This window comes from Henckelia pumila, chromosome 2, assembly GCF_033568475.1.
Source record: "Henckelia pumila isolate YLH828 chromosome 2, ASM3356847v2, whole genome shotgun sequence".
Classification (NCBI taxonomy): Eukaryota; Viridiplantae; Streptophyta; class Magnoliopsida; order Lamiales; family Gesneriaceae; genus Henckelia; species Henckelia pumila.
Window position 1 is genome coordinate 143,879,758 of NC_133121.1, and position 17,551 is coordinate 143,897,308.

At 34.9% G+C, this 17,551-nt stretch overlaps 3 protein-coding genes across 6 annotated transcripts; 2 read left to right on the forward strand and 1 right to left on the reverse strand.

Annotated features, from left to right (window-relative positions):
• Window positions 1–331: 331 nt before the first annotated feature.
• LOC140881001 (exosome complex component RRP45A-like) lies at window positions 332–5,858 on the forward strand. 4 transcript variants are annotated; one of them, XM_073285937.1, is made up of 10 exons: window positions 332–639; window positions 1,425–1,634; window positions 1,870–1,965; window positions 2,076–2,190; window positions 2,917–2,997; window positions 3,112–3,300; window positions 3,381–3,634; window positions 4,558–4,616; window positions 4,898–5,148; window positions 5,299–5,858. In XM_073285937.1, the coding sequence occupies exons 1-9, from the start codon at window positions 503–505 to the stop codon at window positions 5,107–5,109; spliced, it is 1,353 nt and encodes a 450-aa protein (XP_073142038.1). In that variant the 5' UTR covers window positions 332–502; the 3' UTR covers window positions 5,110–5,148; window positions 5,299–5,858. The 4 variants fall into 4 exon arrangements, with proteins under 4 accessions (XP_073142038.1, XP_073142039.1, XP_073142040.1 ...); XM_073285938.1 differs by having other exon boundaries at window positions 4,904–5,148; XM_073285939.1 differs by having other exon boundaries at window positions 3,381–3,586.
• A 1,664-nt stretch (window positions 5,859–7,522) lies between these two features.
• Window positions 7,523–9,964, forward strand: LOC140881029 (uncharacterized). Its single transcript, XM_073285981.1, has 3 exons — window positions 7,523–8,308; window positions 9,144–9,686; window positions 9,837–9,964. Exons 1-3 carry the CDS (start codon window positions 7,550–7,552, stop codon window positions 9,930–9,932), a joined length of 1,398 nt encoding a protein of 465 aa, XP_073142082.1. The 5' UTR covers window positions 7,523–7,549; the 3' UTR covers window positions 9,933–9,964.
• A 113-nt stretch (window positions 9,965–10,077) lies between these two features.
• On the reverse strand, window positions 10,078–12,689 carry LOC140881030 (protein RETICULATA-RELATED 4, chloroplastic-like). The gene is made up of 8 exons (XM_073285982.1): window positions 12,048–12,689; window positions 11,440–11,508; window positions 11,116–11,247; window positions 10,980–11,033; window positions 10,850–10,894; window positions 10,629–10,768; window positions 10,354–10,479; window positions 10,078–10,272 (listed from the first exon to the last, which is right to left on the reverse strand). Exons 1-8 carry the CDS (start codon window positions 12,606–12,608, stop codon window positions 10,215–10,217), a joined length of 1,185 nt encoding a protein of 394 aa, XP_073142083.1. The 5' UTR covers window positions 12,609–12,689; the 3' UTR covers window positions 10,078–10,214.
• Between the last annotated feature and the right edge of the window lie 4,862 nt (window positions 12,690–17,551).

Genomic DNA, 17,551 nt, shown 5'->3' on the forward strand with positions numbered 1-17,551 from the left:
TATATTTACAAATTCACTAAATAGATTTTAAAGATACATTAAATAAAAGGTAATTTAATATTTTTGTAATTTTGATCGGGATATTATTATTATTTTTTTTTTTTGAGAATGATCGGGATATTTTCGATATTACACCAAAACACCGAAAAAGTTTTTTTTTTTTTTTTTTTTTTTTTTTTTTTTTTTATTAAAGAAGAGAGGTTTTGTTTTTTAGTTTACGAGCGAAACCCGAAATCAAGTTGGGCTTACCCGTGGAAGCCGGCCCAACTTAATAATAATTAGAAAGGCTTGACAACCCAATTGAATATTCGATAAACCCTAATCCCCTTTTTGCCTCTATTCTCTCTTTCTTTCTCACAAACACCACCAGTACACAAATTACCAGTGAGGCAGAGCTAAAGTTGTGTAGTTGTTCGAGTTTGGTGTTGTGTATTTGTGGGTATACTTGATTGTTGCTGGTTTTTCTCAGTAAAAGTACGCATTTTTGTGTGAGGACGCACAGATGGAACAACGGTTGGCTAATACATGGCGGATGACACTAAATGAGAAGAATTTTATCGAAACAGCGCTGCTTTCTGATCTTAGAATTGATGGGCGTGGGCCATTTGATTACCGGAATGTGGCGATCAAGTTTGGCAGGTGAGTATCTCTTACGCCATTTTCTCAGGCATTCATTTTGCTCCACTTGTGCTCGTAATTACTCTGTGTATTCCATTATTGTGTTGTTAATTTCTGGGAATTTGAATTAGTGGTATATGGGTTCGGTTCTAATTTATTAAGGAAAATACAGCTTCCTTTATTGAATCAAAATAATTCTACTTTATGCACTTGTTGTCTTCATCAAAATGTAGTCTGCCATGCAATTGGCTTCTTGAAAGTCTGTCCCTAGTGAAAAGTGCCCGAAACCTTTCTTTGATGTGCTTAGCTCTTAAAACTTATATGCTGGGTTTTAACATTCTCCCAATAAAGTCCTTTCTATTCCCGTTCTGATTTTAATTCGCCCAAGTATGGAATTTTTTATTGCTGTGGAATTAAAGAGTAACTTGAAATGAGTTCTTTTGTATGTACCCTTATTGCATATGATTGCTTTCTATCTGTATAAACTTTAGGAACTGATGCAGGTGGAAGTTGGAAGATCATGATGGCAGATTTGTCTATTTTTAAATGAAATCGATGAGCACTTTACTATATGAGTAACAAAAGATGTACAATTCCTCATCACATGGTCTAAAGATTGAATGTGATATTTTTTTGTCGATATATGCTATGCTTCAGCCTGTTACTGACAACAGTTGCTTTCTTTTTCTTTTTAATTCAAATGAACAATTAAAGATTATAATATCTTTTGGTATGGTATTTTTATCCATCTCATGGCTCCGCTATATGGATGTGTAAATGGGCTTGAAGGATTTGTATGTGCACAGGGAAGATGGTTCATCGGAGGTGCAGTTGGGCCAAACACGTGTGATGGGGTTTGTGACCTCCCAACTTGTGCAACCTTACAGGGACCGCCCTAATGAAGGAACTCTTTCAATATATACTGAGTTCTCTCCAATGGCAGATCCTTCATTTGAAATAGGTCGTCCTGGGGTATTTGCAGTGGAGTTAGGTCGCATAGTTGATCGTGGATTGAGGTAATTTCTATCTCTTTTTTTTTTTTTTTTTTTTCAAATTACAGATCGGTGCTATGTGTTTGTGCATGATGTTATGTGGACTGCTTATCAAACGCTGGATTTGAACTTTTATCTAGTTGTTTGAAAATCTTGAGTAAATTGTGGTAGCACATCAAAGTTCCATGCCATTGCATTCATTTAAAATTGTGTGGAAAAATGCAATTTTTTTATATGAATCATGAAAAATGTGTTACAGGGAAAGTAGGGCTGTGGATACAGAATCACTTTGTGTTGTTGCCGGAAAATGGGTGTGGTCTATTCGTATTGATCTCCACATTCTAGACAATGGGGGGTGAGTTGGACATTGTACCTTTGAATTCCCAGTACATGATTATTTCAATATATGTTCCTTTTGCAGCTCTAAACCTTATCTAATTTGTGTTTTCCTTACCTTTACAATAGAAATCTTGTTGATGCCGCCAATATTGCTGCTCTAGTAGCTCTTTTGACATTTCGAAGGCCGGAGTGCACATTGGGAGGAGATAACGATCAGGAAGTTATCATACATTCTCCTGAGGTAAGTTATTTCTTCATAGATGATTCTTAAAAAGATATTGTTGCGATGTAGTGAGGCACATATCATCGATGGGCTCTCATGGATCATTTTTAGGATCACTATTTTTTCTGGGCATGGACTTAGGCAAAAAATGAGTTTTTGTGTGTGTGTGTGTCAATATGGCGAAAAAAATGAGTTGGTTTGGTTGTTAACTTCACACATGCTTGCTGATGCTGTAAATTTGGTACATGCGGTGTATATTCTAGGTTTTTTTAACATAGATCTCCCATGTGTTTTTCGTAACCTAAAAATAGCTTTCTTTTGGTATACTGTATAAAAAAAAAGAGAGAATTATGTTAGGGCAGAGACATTCTCATAGAATTTGGAGATGATGTTTCTGGGATAATTTATTGTCCCCCAGCTTTGTTCGGATTCCTGGCCTTTTCTTTTCTATGGGAATTGAAGAACAAGAGAGAATATTAATGCAACTATCTGACGGTTAGAGTTTAAAAGTTGCACATCTTTCTGTTTCAGTGGCTTAATAGACAATTGTAGGTTGCAAGTGCAAGTGTGTTTTGCTTTTTAGCCTGTTTCTTATGTTTAGTTCTATGTTGCACTGCTTTATTATGGTGTCCATTGATTTTAAAAGGGTTCTGGTGGATTTTAATGTGCTTTGCAGGAATATTTTCTTGCACTTGCCTTGATATTTTAAAATTTGAGATTGAATATGACTGTTGACTCTGACAGGTGCGGGAACCACTTCCATTAATTGTGCACCACCTCCCTGTAGCAATAACCTTTGCATTTATCGGTAGTGAGAGCACAGTGGTAAGAATACCATAAATTGGTACTTAATTTTTCCTTTACTTTCCATTTTCTTGTCTCTTCCAAAATCAATTGCATCCTCGAGTGCATTGTTTATGCTCTGGCTTGTGTTTGTAGGTAATTGATCCATCAAACTTTGAAGAAGCTGTTATGGGAGGAAAATTGACTGCTACTCTTAATACAAATGGTGACGTGTGTGCTATCCAGAAAGCTGGAGGAGATGGAGTCATGCAGAGTGTTATCATGCAGTGCTTGCGCATTGCCTCTGTAAAGGCTGCTGATATAACTACCAAAATAAAGAAAGCTGTTAGTGGTCATAATTCATGTATACAGAAGTCTTCAATGATCTTTTCTTTTGCTTGAAATTTATCATTTCTTCTGTGCAGGTTGAGTCGTATAATACAGAAAGAGCATTGAGAAAAATCAAACGACACCCTGACCCAGTTGTAGATGTTAGCAAAGGTACTGGGATGGGAGTTCGCAGTTTGTCAATGGAAATGGAAGAAACAAGATTGAAAATCGAGGATAGGAAGGTCAATCAAAGTGATGACATGGAAATTGAAACCCACTCATCGAAGAAAACTGGAAGCAGGTTGGGTGATGCGAAATTTAAAAGTTTCATTGGTGGTCCTTCCAGTTGGTAGATTCTTATTCTATTTCCGCTTGTCTAATTTGTATTTCTTGGATTTTATTGCAATGCAAATCAGTCAATAGTTTTGTGCCAGTTATGGTGTGGTGCATTTGTTTCACTGGCGTTTTTTGCTTCACCTTTCTTTCTTATTTGATAATTTTGAAACGTATTCTGAATATTGAAAGTTTTGATGGTGTTTGGATGACATTTTTTAGTGAAGGGACATGCGAAGATATGTGATTTACTTCAAATATTTGTCGGAAATCTAAATTTTAGATTTGAGATGATGATAAAGTGAAAGGCAAAATGGAGGAATTTTAAATCGGAACTTTTGAGATGATTTGACATGCTGGGAAGAAAAATTGTAGAAAATAAAGATCGAGAGATTATTCTTTTAAAAGAAAGTGAAGGGAGTCGTATGTTCTTTGATTTGGAGTGGGAAGCTGGGAGAATTATAGTTACGTGATAGGAAGTTTCCCCTGGTGCTAAACAGACTGAATTGTGTAGATATAAATTCAATGACAGCAGTGTCAAGGAATATTCAGAGATCAGAACTTTCTCTGTGGTTGCACCTGCTGGCTCAAAATAGCTGGTTTTCTCTTAAATAGCAATTGTTAATGACAAGAAGACAGGATTATACTTTGTTGAAGATCTTTGAAATAATACAGGATTTAGTAGGTTCTTTTACTGTCATTCAACTCCATAGGTTCAGATGTTCTAAGTAGTAGCATTATGTAATTCACTATATTTGCTAATGTTGGGGTTAACTGATACTTAACATGTCATCTGGGATTTTTGGTCTTGGTACCCTTACTTGAAAGCTCCTGGTTCTATTGAAACAAATTTCCTCGTCCCATCTGATTTTGAGACATCAACTACAGTGAGTGTTCATTTATTAGCTATTTGATTCTTGGTTTATCATTCCCCTGCAGGGATCCATATTGCAAGGGTATAAATGGTGATGAACTGAGAGCATCTCTAGCATCACGAGGTATTTTAGTTGTCTATCCTTTTATTTATATTTTCCATCTGAACATTCTAGCTGTGGTCTCGAGTTAGATTGCCTAGTCTTAATCATGTTTCTCCGACAAAGAAATATCCCAAACTGTTGAGTGTTTGACTCTCTTAGTCTTTTCAAAAGACTCCTAGCAACATCATAAGAATTTGGTGTCTCGAAAAAGAAATGTATTTATTTGATAATTATATTACTGAAGCCAAATGGTTCAGATCTTAGAACTATTATATTCTAGTTAATCATTATGTGTCGCGCAGCTGCAGCGACCTCTGTTGAGAAAATGGATGTGTTGCAATCTCTGAAGACACAGTTCACCATGATAGATCAAGCCCCTACTGAAATTGATTCCACACCATCATCGCAACACACCATTGAGGCAGGAGAGCAGACAACCAAAGTAAAGACTTTGATGGATGCAGTGAAGCCGAAGCACAAACGGAAAAAGAAAACTCCAGGAAACCATGATTGAAGTTAAAAAAATTCCATTACATAAGATCTTTAAGAGATTGTAAGATTTTTTCTATTCAGCATCTCTTCTACTCTCCTGATCAAAATTTTCTTTTTAATCTACATGTTCGGAAACTTGAGATACGTTCTTGCATTTGACTGTGGGCCAAAAAAAACTAATTGTGGAACAATTTCCCTTCATGGTGTGCAGGGCCACGCTGTTCTGGCTCTCTCCTTGTTTCATTCGACCCGGTGCCACTCATTGCAGATTCGAAGTAACCTTTTGCAGTTGAATCCCTTCACTGAATTCATCGGCTGGCATCTGCTGCCAAAATTTAGGACCCGGAACTGGAGATAACATATATTGGGCTTAGCGTCACTTTGAATATTATTTTAATTCAAATACGAGGTTTTGCTGAGAAACGGTTCTGAGAAGGTTGCACCTCAACCATGAAGATGAGAGACGGCCGAAGCAATGATGCTTGGTTTTGTTGGGCTCCTACTGTAAATGCTGCTGCTATCACAAAACTTTTACTCGTCGAGCTTCAAAGGCGAAAGCTATAGAATGGACAGATTTAATCGGCAATTCTTATGTTCATTTGTACGCCATATGAAATTATTCAGTAGCATATTTCTTGCAAGATACCCCATTACTGACCTTAAACCTCATAACATGTGCTTGATTTTGGAGGGCTTATTATGTATACTGGATTGATCCGTTTTACGGATAGAGATCGTCTCACAAGAAGAAGAAAAAAAAAAAAAGTTGACCCGTTTCCTACTGTTTTTAGGATATTACTCTAAATAAATATCAGATAATCTATGTTTATTTTTATTTGTGGGTTTGTTTAATTTTTCTAGATTAAATTAAATTAATAAAGGAAGGCTTAGATCCTGAGAGTTGGTCTCAGATTCGATTTCCGTTGTCTGCAATTAGTTTTCTTAATTTATTTAGGTAGATTTAAAAAATTTATTTGTAATTTTTGCTTATCTCAATTTCAAGTTCAAGTTCTGTCATTTATGACAGTTACATTATATACGTATAATTCTGGATCAATATTGTGCTCTCAAAAATGAATAAAGGATTATTCGATAACAGATAACCGCCGGTAACGTTGAATTTTTGCTAGTTTTATTACTACAAAGTAGCTTTAGCTGACGAATTTGGCATGCTTTAATTGGTTATATAATTAATCACATAGGGGTAGAGGTCTAGCCTCGCCTAATAATGTCGTGGTCAAAAAGGGCAGCCTGAATAATTGTGCCGTAAAAATACATGTTTCGTTTAAAAAAATATATGTTATTTCCACCCTTTTTCCTTTACTTCTTCTTCTTCTTCATTTTTTCCCCCTTTTTTAACCAAACGAAATCAAATTCATTAAATCTAAGGTAATGTTTGAGAATACTTCAAGATAATACTCTTGAGTTTTTCCATCAATTACGAAGAGCATAAAGGAATCAAGTTCTTGTGAAATAAGGGAGCAACGTTTTGCAATAATTGTTTCTGCGATTTGTCAAATTTGAATAGACAAGCTAGCTTCGAAAAAAGTCTTTGCCTCAACTTCACGTACCTCTATCAACCCATGATGGTTATGAATTCGTCATATCATAAAATCACCATTGGAGTATCCAAAGACCGCTGCAACCTCAATCTAATGCGTCTCATTGAAGGTGGCTGCGTCAACAATATTACATTTCATACATATATCCAGATTGTGGTCGTTGCCATTGAATAATGAATACCCTCCTTATACAATTTTTTTTCTTTTAAATTCACTCCTTTACGAAATATATAATAAATAAAATCAGGTTTTATCTTTCCCAGCTCTATTGATTATGCTAACAATATAAATATATATATATATATATATATATACAGCTCGCGTCAATAAAAACTACTAAAACACATTAGTAGATTTTAATGATCGCTCACGAAAATTTACGTAGCATAGGATGCATGGATCTATGGGCATCAGCTGATTTGGCAGCCAGCTGACGTCCACCCCCTTCACACATTTTCTCACGCTTTGTTACTGCCTCTCTCACTCTCACAGCAAGTTCTTGGCCGGAAAAAAATATTTGCTCACCGCCGCCGCTCTCACTTCATCACCCACCACCGCCGCACTCCGCTCCCTTGCTTCTACCACCGAAGATCCACCCACCTCCACCAATTCGTCGCAGCACCTTTGTAGATCTCCGGTTGCTTCGAAAAGTCGGAGGTGGCATGCATATATGTTACCATCTAAGTTAATTAATCCTTTATCCATCTAGGTCTATAAATAACTATATATAAATTTGTAATTTATAAGAATAATTACAATATTAATATTCATGCACGCACGTAGCATGCCTAGGTTAATTAGTGTAAAATCGATTTCTATAAATTTCTATATATCTACCATGTTAAATATTACCACTAAACATTTTCAATTAAATTCATCAAATCAAAAGATATAATCCAAATGAGACTAACAAGAAATGCCATTTCTACTTGTAACTCAAGAAAACTGGTATTATCAGTAGCTTTCATCCTCTACTTCATCGCCACCTTCACCTTCACACTCAAACACTTCGTCTCCCCAGCTTCCCAGTACCACCTCTTCTCCGTTTCCACGGGATGCTCTCCCACAAATCTCGGCCATCTCGTGTTCGGAATCGTCGGTTCGGAGAAAGCCTGGCACCACAGGAAAGCATACACACAATCTTGGTGGAAACCGAACGTCACTCGGGGCTTCCTGTTCCTAGACAAGAACCCGAATGCAACTCTACTCCCGTGGCCGGAATCTTCGCCTCCTTTCAGGGTTTCCGAGGATCTCACGAAGTTCTTGAACAGATCACAAGTTCGGGCACAAAGGATGGTGCACGGGATAATGGAGGTGTTCGAGGAGGACCACGAGGACCTCCGATGGCTGATCATGGGGGACGATGATTCGATCTTTTTCGTGGAAAATATACTCGATGTGGTTGCGGGTTATGATCATAGGAAGTATTATTATCTCGGTGGGCATTCAGAAACTATTTTCTCCAATTATCTTTTCTCGTTTAATCAAGCATTTGGTGGAGGTGGGATCGTTTTGAGTTACCCTTTGGCGAAAGCTCTTGCCAATGACATGAAAAATTGCTTGCGGAGATACGCGTTCTTGAAATCTGCTGATAATACTACGAGGGCTTGTGTTGCTGATCTTGGAGTTAACTTGTCTCCTCAAAAGGGAAACCACCAGGTAATTAATATTGCTAGAACAACGGAATTCGGATATTTCCATAATGGTATGATATTGTTCACTTTGAGTCTAACCCTCGTGGTTCCAAAAGGCCTCATACATGATCATTTTTTTGATCTACCAATGTGGGAATTTGGGTGATATCCCAACAAATATAACATAATAGTTGATATCATCAAAGGCATTGATTTTAGGGCAATGCTATATATACATGGAGGGTTACACGTTGGGTTACACAATATATATGAAATTACAAAAGTATCCCTTCCATTTTATTTGAAAAAACTTTTTCCAAAATACATTTATGTAATATCAAGTGCTACGTGTAATCCTCCGTGTACATGTAGCATCACCCTTGATTTTATGATCAATATATTTATTAATTAATGTGTTGCAGATTGATTTAACTTGTCTTCTCAAAAGGGAAACCACCAAAGTAATTAATCTTTCGGAAAATAAGTTTTTTGGTCCAATATCTTGTTCATGTTTTGGTTTTGGTCCATTAACTTTTTCGATGTGGGTTTTGGTACACTAACTTTGCATTTTCAGTGTTTTTTGGTCTAACATCATACGTGTCAACTTCTGATTTGTTCAAAATGATGACGTGGACCAATCAAAAGCTGACACGTATGAAATTGGACCAAAAAATACTGAAAATGCAAAGTTAGTGTACCAAAACTCATATCGGAAAAGTTAATTGACCAAAACCCAAACGGGGTAAAGTTACTGGACTAAAATAATTATTTTCCCTTAATATAACATAATAGTTGATATCATTAAAGGCATTGATGTTATGATCAATTCAAATCATGGATTAATTGCGCATGTGTTGCAGATTGATTTACGTGGAGATATATCTGGTTTACTATCTTCTCACCCCGTATCTCCATTGCTATCCCTTCACCATTTCGATGTAGTGGACCCGATATTTCCCACCATGGACCGTTTCGAGTCGGCGCGGCACCTGATGGAGGCGGCAAACTTGGATCAGTCCCGAATGCTACAGCAGACCATCTGCTATCACAGGCGAACCAACTGGTCCGTGTCCGTTTCTTGGGGCTACTCCGCCCAGATATACGAGAGGATCATGCCTCGGAGCCACTTGCAGATTCCTATAGAAACTTTTAAGCCATGGGTTACGGGTCTGAACCCACCGAATTACATGTTCAACACGCGAAAGCCCTCTCCGGATCCTTGCGAAGCTCCGCATGTTTTCTTCTTTGAATCCGCGGCGGAGAAAAACGGAGATGGCGAAATCGTGACGAGATACTCTCGAGCATGGCGTCGTTCCATGCCCGCTTGTGCGTCCGGTGGTAATCATTCCGCCGATTACCTCTCCAGTATTCGAGTCTTCTCTCCCGCGCAAAAGCGGGTTCAGGTCAGTTTGGTGATCCTATGCACCATTCCCAACGATGTCATCGTTCATTTTTTATAAGACGAATATCTTATTCTGACTTATTTATAAAATTATATATATATCAAAGACCAAATCAAGATCGTGTTAAGTGTTATTTCTCTTTGGTTTCAGATGGATAGATGTGAATGTTGCGACATTATTGGCGTGGGCAGTAGGGAGATGGAGCTGCGATACAGAGGCTGCCTGGAAAATGAAGTTATAGCTTAAATAAAATTCATTGTGAGATATATATAATTCCGAAGATATTTTTCATTTTAGACACATTTGTTTCATACCACGATTGAACCAAATTTTGATTAAAGTCATAAATCATATTATGTTATATACATGTGTGCGCGCACGCGAAATTACAGCTGAAATATAGCAATTTTGTATATCAAAAAGATCAACAACCCAATTTCTTGATTGATATATGTTAAAAATTACGTACAGAGCTCAGAATCAACAGCTGTTGCACTGTTTTATTTCTAATCATATATTCATAATGTTTCACTCCTGGAAATCTTGTGCCTTTTGGATTCCTATGAACCGAGCGTAATCAACCCATCTGCACAACCATTACAAGTAAGAACAGTTTAGGACACGAGAATTTGAACTTAGAATGCAGAGACAAAGGCGAAGAACTCACAATAACGAGCCCAAGAACGTGTTGCCTGTGCGCACAGCGAAGCAAATGGCACTCAAGAATAACTTGTGTTGATGCAGCATTGGCTCCAAAATCCTTTGTTCGATAACACCAGCAATCATCTGGTATCTGTTTTGGTAAATGGAGTTTTAGCTTATTTGAATGATTTTATCTAATACCTGTTATGCAAGATTGATGAGAAAGCCCTTGCAAGTTCTTACACGCACTCTTTATGTTTTAATCAAGCAAAAACAGCGGAATACATTTCATCCACATACCGAAGGTTGCTGGATATCGCCATATAGACACCGTATGCAACACTTGTTGATAGAATAGGAACATTCTCGACCTCAACCCCATGGGAGTTGTCGACCGCCTTACGAGCATTTATCATTGCATTTGTCACAACTGTACCCACCTAAACATGAAATGAACCGAAAATTTTCAGTTATCATACAAGCAAAAGCCAGAGTAAAGTTAAATCAAGATGGGAAATCACCAGAGATGAAGTAGTGCCAACAGCAAACAGCTTTGCACCATTGCGCTGCAAAAGAAGTTGTGACATTATGATATCGAATTGGGATTGAAATTTTTTATCATAAAAATTTTGAGGGATAAGATCCCCTTACTGCTATGGCACCCATTCTCTGCAACAGTGAAAACGAGGCTCCGGACAAAGCAACCTGCATATGTATAGGATTTAAACTAACATTTTCATTGTTGGTTTTGCATACTGTATAGAAGAAAAGATTAGTACATGCTCACCTGAAAAGCGTTGTCTGGACAGCTGTAGAAGAACTTAGCAACGCGTCCAGCGTTGAGTGCGAGAGGAGCTCGAAGAGAAACGGTAGGAGCAGGAAGATATACAAGCATAAAGTCAGCTATAATGGCCATGACCTGATCAGAAAACAAACCGGATATGTAACTCAAGACTTGAGATTTGATTCAATTTAAAAGCATATTAATGCTCAGGAGCGAAAAGTCCCATTTTCATTATTTTCATCAACTTATAAAAAATCAAGCTCTGTACTCCAAGCTAAGTGAAAGAAAAAGGAATTGACACAAGAAGCTATGAGCTATTGATTATACCACATCAGCAAACACAATCTCCAGCTCATTGAAGAAATTTTCCTTCCTTCGCTGGTATTCTGCAGCTGTCTAGAAAGCAGAAACAGAAAATAAACTATGATTACACGGCCAACGGATATTCATATTATAACATCATTCCTTAAAATAAATTTCGATATAAACCATACTATATAACAGGTGGAGGAGGAGAATCTTGATTTGTTCAAGGGAGAAATTTATAGTTGATCTTGGCGACGTTAGGCACAGAGGCAGAGGTAACAGAATATCAACCAAAGCAGAGAATGAGCATAGCTCATAACCAGAGGAGTAAAGTAAAATAAGATGATGATATGATTCAATGTCAAAAAAGGGATTTCTTGAACAGATCAAATATCATACAATAATCTATGATATTGTCATATACAATGATCAAGATACCATTTTCGAAGCTAGACGCTACTCTAAATTTGTGTCTCAATGCTACACCTCTAGTCTAGGCCGAAACAAAGATTAAAACTTTATCAAAATATACACAAATCCCATTATTTGATTTATGTAGAAATGATCCGCCAAATCTGCTAAATATGTACAAGTACAAAAACATAATAAGATCTCATGTACATACATACCTTGGTAAACAACCCAACGCCACATTCAATGCCAACTTTAGTCAAGAACAAATCGTCGGCCAGCAACCTCTCCTTGAAACCTCCGAACTTCATCAACCATGAAAGCAGCCCGGATCTTTCGAAACCGATGTACCTCGAAACAATCGATCCAGGGATCCTACCATCTTCTATGGCAGCCTTCAAATCCTTTGGCAAGCTCTCCAGATTCCTCCCTGCCTCCGCTAACGCCATCAAAGATTCATCTATGTTCTTCTTCTTGTTATCATCGCCACTCCCTTCATTTCCATCGTTGTTGCCGCCTCCCCCGCCACCTCCACCTCCACCGTTTCCGCCATTGCCGCCACCGGTGGAAAACTTGGAGCTCACTTCAGCGTTAGCGGCGGCGGCGGGATTAACAGAGAAAGTTATGAATAAGGGGCGGCGGGAAATGGGAGTTGAAGATAGTGAGAGAAGGGTGGTGGCATTCAGGTTAAGGGAGTAGGATGGAGGCGAGAGAAAGAAGTCGGAGGAATAAGATCGCGGCCGTGATGTGAAGCAACTGAGGGAGGTGGCGAAAGACATTGCGGCGGCGATGGCGATGCAACGCCTGTGTCTCTCTCTCTCTCTAAGTTTTTCTTTTAAGACAGCGCCGCCTATCACTGTCTTGTGATTCTCCCTTCCTTCAAAAACAGTTGAGTTTGGTTGGATCTTGCTTTCTACTTAAAAAGGTTGACTCGAAAGTACGTCATTTCACATGAGTCGGAGGTTTATTGGCTCATGCGAAGGGTAAATCGAAGGATATGTACGAGCGACAGAGACCACATGTCCCAATCCCCATAGCATATCCCACAATATTTCAACAAGAAATATGCTCCACACGAAAATCGAACCCGCAATGAATCTTATTTTCTACATTATTATATACTGTTGATGTACAAGTGAACCTTCTATATTCCATTGGAATCAGTCAGCTTTTATTTGTTGACTTTTTTAATTTGAAATAGTAAACAGCTTAATTAACCTCCAAATTACACCCCACCAAATACAGATTTTTAGACACAAAAAAAACAAATGAAAATAATGCACCCAAGGATTGAGCTAGACGAATTTATTTGTAAGGGCACTTGGGCACAAAATATGAAATATATAGTGTTTGGGAGAACTTTTAGTAGCTTTTTCTTAACAAAATTTTAAAATATTGTTAAAAAAAAACTGAGAAATGTTTCTTGATAGCTCTCCCAAATAATATCATAATCTACCGGTGATGCAGTGCACAACACAGTACTATGCACATCAAATGATCCGAACGCTGATGTTTTTTTCCCCCAAAATAGTTATCATAACCATCACGTTTCTCTACTTAAATTTACAAATTTAAATCTACAACATATAAAATATAAATAAGTTTAATTAAATATTAAATTCTTTGACAAATTCATAGTACATGTAGCCAAATATATATATCTTCTTAAATGTTACCGTATTAAAAAATGTTTGATTTGACGATGAGTATCTGATAGAGGCATGAAAGTGAAAGGAATTATACGAATATTGAGGGCCTGAATCTGGTCCATGTCACGCTCGTGGGATAATGGTTGACCCTTGGGTAGCGCTTGCCTTTTGCTATTCGTTTTTGGGCACCGGAAATTACACAAAAATAAAAAATGTTGTTGTTATATGTATAATATCTCTGTTTTGTGATGCGTGACACACTTTCTTCAATTGTCTTATTTTCTTAAAACTTATATACAAAAAAAACTATTAAATTATCACACATTTTGATTTTTATATTTGTTTAATTTAATGTTATTTATTATGTCTCATACAAAATATCAATAAAACTTAAATGAAATTGTCTATTGAATCAATTTTGTGAGACGGGTTTTTTAGGTAGTGTGTGAGAGAGCTTTTAAGAAGCACTTCTCAGATTTTTCGTTATAAAATTTTGAAATTTTGTAAAATAAAAGTTGAGAATTGTTTTTTTTAGAAACTCTCTCAAACACTACTTTAGTCAATCTTAATAATATTTTTTATATCAAAAATATTATTTTTTTATTTTAAATATAAATAAACTCAAACTATCATACTGACATAAATATATGAAACCGTCTCATGAAACTTACTAAAAAAATAGACCACCTTGGTAGTATATTATTTTCGTGGGGCCATCGATTTTGTTGCATCAATAAGTTGACAAAAATAAAAAACTCAAACGCAAATTAGATTTCTCAAAAAAGACCATATCAATTGCTTAATTGACTTTGATAACCACAAAGCCTATTCGTCTACATTTGCTTATTTATTTATTTATTTATTTATTTATTTATTTTGGATAAAATTCTATTTATTTAATCTATCACAAAACACAAAACCTCTTATTAACTCTCTCGCTTACAATTTTATAAGACAAATCTTTCATTTGACCCGACTCACAAAAAATATAATTTTTTAGTGCAAATATGAATTAAATCGATCTACCTCACAAGATATCTACTATTTATCTATTGACGGGAAAACACTTCTTCCCCATGTCAATTCAAGATGGGTGTCCGCCAAAAGTAAAATAAAACAAATCATGGGATTTGTCGAAGCTATCATACAAGTAATAATAAAACTAATTTAAGGCACTGTTTGGTAAGCTTGATTAAGTCAAGATTGTTTAATTGTCTCACGTTTGACTCGTTCTCCAAGACATTCTGATTGGAAAAATGATGGACTAAAACATTGTTCCTGCATGACACTATTTTTTGTTGTTTCTCCACTTGATGAAATTATAAAATCTACAGTACTAAAGATTGAGAAGCAAAAAATAAAAAATGCCCTTCATTTTAAATAATTAAAAACCAAGAGGCCCACCACTAAACTTGATTTCATTCATCCTATCCCCTTTCATTAGTACATTAGATGAAATACATTCTTTTTGTATCTTTTGTTGAGATGTTCGCGTGAACATTTTGCTGAAAAAAATTATGTGGACCTCACCTGTACTTTTTTTTGTTTTTTTAGCGTGATGTTCGTGTGAACATGTGAAGAAAAGATAGAGAGTGTTTTACCCGGTGTAGCATAGAATCACCCGTTCGTTGCCGAGGACCGTTGAATCACCTCTTCAACAAATCAAGATCATTCATCCATTCATTTCTCACCGAACACATCTCGCAGCAGATCATTGTTCCCAAATTAAAAATTAGTCGACGAAACATTTTGCAGACTAGGAGATTATTCACAAAATCGTTCCTTCAATCAGTTCACATAGTAGGTTTTGATTTTAGATCTGATTTGTTCTCTATAGTTGAAAAAAAAAATTCTTTAGCCTCAAAAATTTTTTCAGGTTTCAATTGCCCGTGAATGAGAAATCTTCTCCGCAAATTAATCCGTTTATCCGATCTTTAATTTTTGCAATAAGTAGGTGCGTCTGTGTGTTTTGATATATAGGGTTATATATGAGGGTATTTTGATCACAAATTAAATAATTACTAACTTATCTCAATTTTAAAAATCACACCAAACACAATATGCTTATCACAATATGTTACACATCCTTCTTCATCAACCACTTATCAATCAACTTATTAATTATTCAATTATCTCATGAATCTCATCCCACGTAATATGCGTCCGTGGAAAATGACCAAATTTATTTTTTCATATACTAATGCAACTGTGCGTCCCTGGAAAAATATAGCCCAAAAATATAGCCCTAGGGTACTGTTTGGTAGCCTATATTACTAATCTATGTATAACTTATTTTATCCAATTTCGCGTTTTTTTGTCATTATTTATCCATCTATTAATTATTTATTTTACATCAATAAAATCATTAATTATTTATCTATATTATATCAATCAAATCATTGAATTTAAATTACTATATTAACCCTTATAAATAATATTATTCATATTTTATTTATTATTAAAAAGACAAAATTGTAATTTATTACTTTTATATAAAATTTAATTAATCAAATCAAATAAACTATGATTTATCAATTAAATCAAATATTATATTAACTATCATTTTTATTAAACTTCAAAATTTTATCCCAATTAATCAACATTTCCTATTCAGTCAACTCGTACTCAGATTCGGATAGCCAGATCAAACCCAATCAACCCACTAAAGCCTTTTTTAAGTGAATTGATGTATAATATAATATAAATTTTATTATTGTACGAGATACTATTCCCTGATAATATAAAATATCTTAATTATTTATTCGACAAATATATGTTTAATCGACTAAGATTTCATATAATGTATTTTTTTTTATCAATTTTATAATCTAAATACGAAATCTCTTCCGGCTTGTTAGTTACATCATTCTGGCCTTAAGTCATCAATAAATAACGGCTGGGGCCTATATATAATTGATATATAATTCATTATACATAATATTAGAGCATCATTTATTCATTTAATTATCAAATTAAAATTAATTTGGTGAAGCCAAAAAAGAAATATATCTACAATACCTTTAAAATGCAAAAAAAACAAAAAACAAACAAAATATCTATCTCTATTTTAAACCATCTGTACATGATTTTTTTTTATTTTTGGGCCTTCATTTTATTTTCAAATTTAAATTGATTTGAAACAAAAAATAATATATGTATTAAATAAATAATATTAATATTTTAATCAGGGGCGACTAATATATATATATATATATATATATATATATATATATATATATATATATATATATATACTATTATATTAAAAAAAGTTGAGTGTCTTATAGTAACTGTTTTTTGGTGTGTTATGACACACAAAAAATCATCTTCTAATTCTACCCTTTTTTGTCCACTTTTTTCTCAACTTTTTTTTCCCACTAACTTTTTCCACCTTTCTTCAACCAGTCTGTATCATGTTTGTTTTTATCATTAATTTCATATGTATATATCTCAAATATCAATTTGATTATATTAGCTTATTAAATGTATATATATTATATTACCAACAATTAATTTTCAACTACTAAAGAATACATTATTTCATAAAAAAAATTCATAAAAAAAATTCATATATTATATCACACACACAACTGCGTATGCTTCTGTCGCTAGTTTGTTATTAAATAAGAGCACCACCTTATAACCGAACTAAAATTAATTTGGTGAAACCAAAGACGAAATATCTAAAATACCCTTCAAAAAACAAAAAAAAAATAAAATAAAAAGGAAAGAACACAATCTATGTCTATGTTTCAAACATCATTTGTCCAAGATTTTCTCCATTTTTGTACTTTCATTTTATTTTCAAATTTAAATTGATTTGAAACAAAAAATATAATATATATAAAATAAATAATATTCATATTTTAATCACACAAGCAAAACATGTGCAGATGCGAATAATATAATATTATTTGATTAACTCTTTCAAAATTAATATTTATAACTGATTTAATAAATATCCCAATTCAATACTTAATTTAAAAAAGCATACACAATTTTTTAAGAGATGGTAATCAATTTTGTGAAACAAATATTATATTATAATCATAAAAAAAACATTAATTTTTATT

Excerpts from the sequence above, each read along its gene's own strand:
- LOC140881001 (XM_073285937.1), top strand. The coding sequence starts at position 503 with ATGGAACAACGGTTGGCTAATACATGGCGGATGACACTAAATGAGAAG. Across the intron at positions 2,191-2,916 it reads TTATCATACATTCTCCTGAG|GTGCGGGAACCACTTCCATT; the intron begins GTAAGTTATTTC and ends TGACTCTGACAG. Across the intron at positions 4,617-4,897 it reads AGCATCTCTAGCATCACGAG|CTGCAGCGACCTCTGTTGAG; the intron begins GTATTTTAGTTG and ends TGTGTCGCGCAG.
- LOC140881029 (XM_073285981.1), top strand. The coding sequence starts at position 7,550 with ATGAGACTAACAAGAAATGCCATTTCTACTTGTAACTCAAGAAAACTG. Across the intron at positions 8,309-9,143 it reads CTCAAAAGGGAAACCACCAG|ATTGATTTACGTGGAGATAT; the intron begins GTAATTAATATT and ends CATGTGTTGCAG. Across the intron at positions 9,687-9,836 it reads CCGCGCAAAAGCGGGTTCAG|ATGGATAGATGTGAATGTTG; the intron begins GTCAGTTTGGTG and ends CTTTGGTTTCAG.
- LOC140881030 (XM_073285982.1), bottom strand. The coding sequence starts at position 12,608 with ATGTCTTTCGCCACCTCCCTCAGTTGCTTCACATCACGGCCGCGATCT. Across the intron at positions 11,034-11,115 it reads GTCCAGACAACGCTTTTCAG|GTTGCTTTGTCCGGAGCCTC; the intron begins GTGAGCATGTAC and ends ATACATATGCAG. Across the intron at positions 10,895-10,979 it reads AGAGAATGGGTGCCATAGCA|CGCAATGGTGCAAAGCTGTT; the intron begins GTAAGGGGATCT and ends CTTCTTTTGCAG.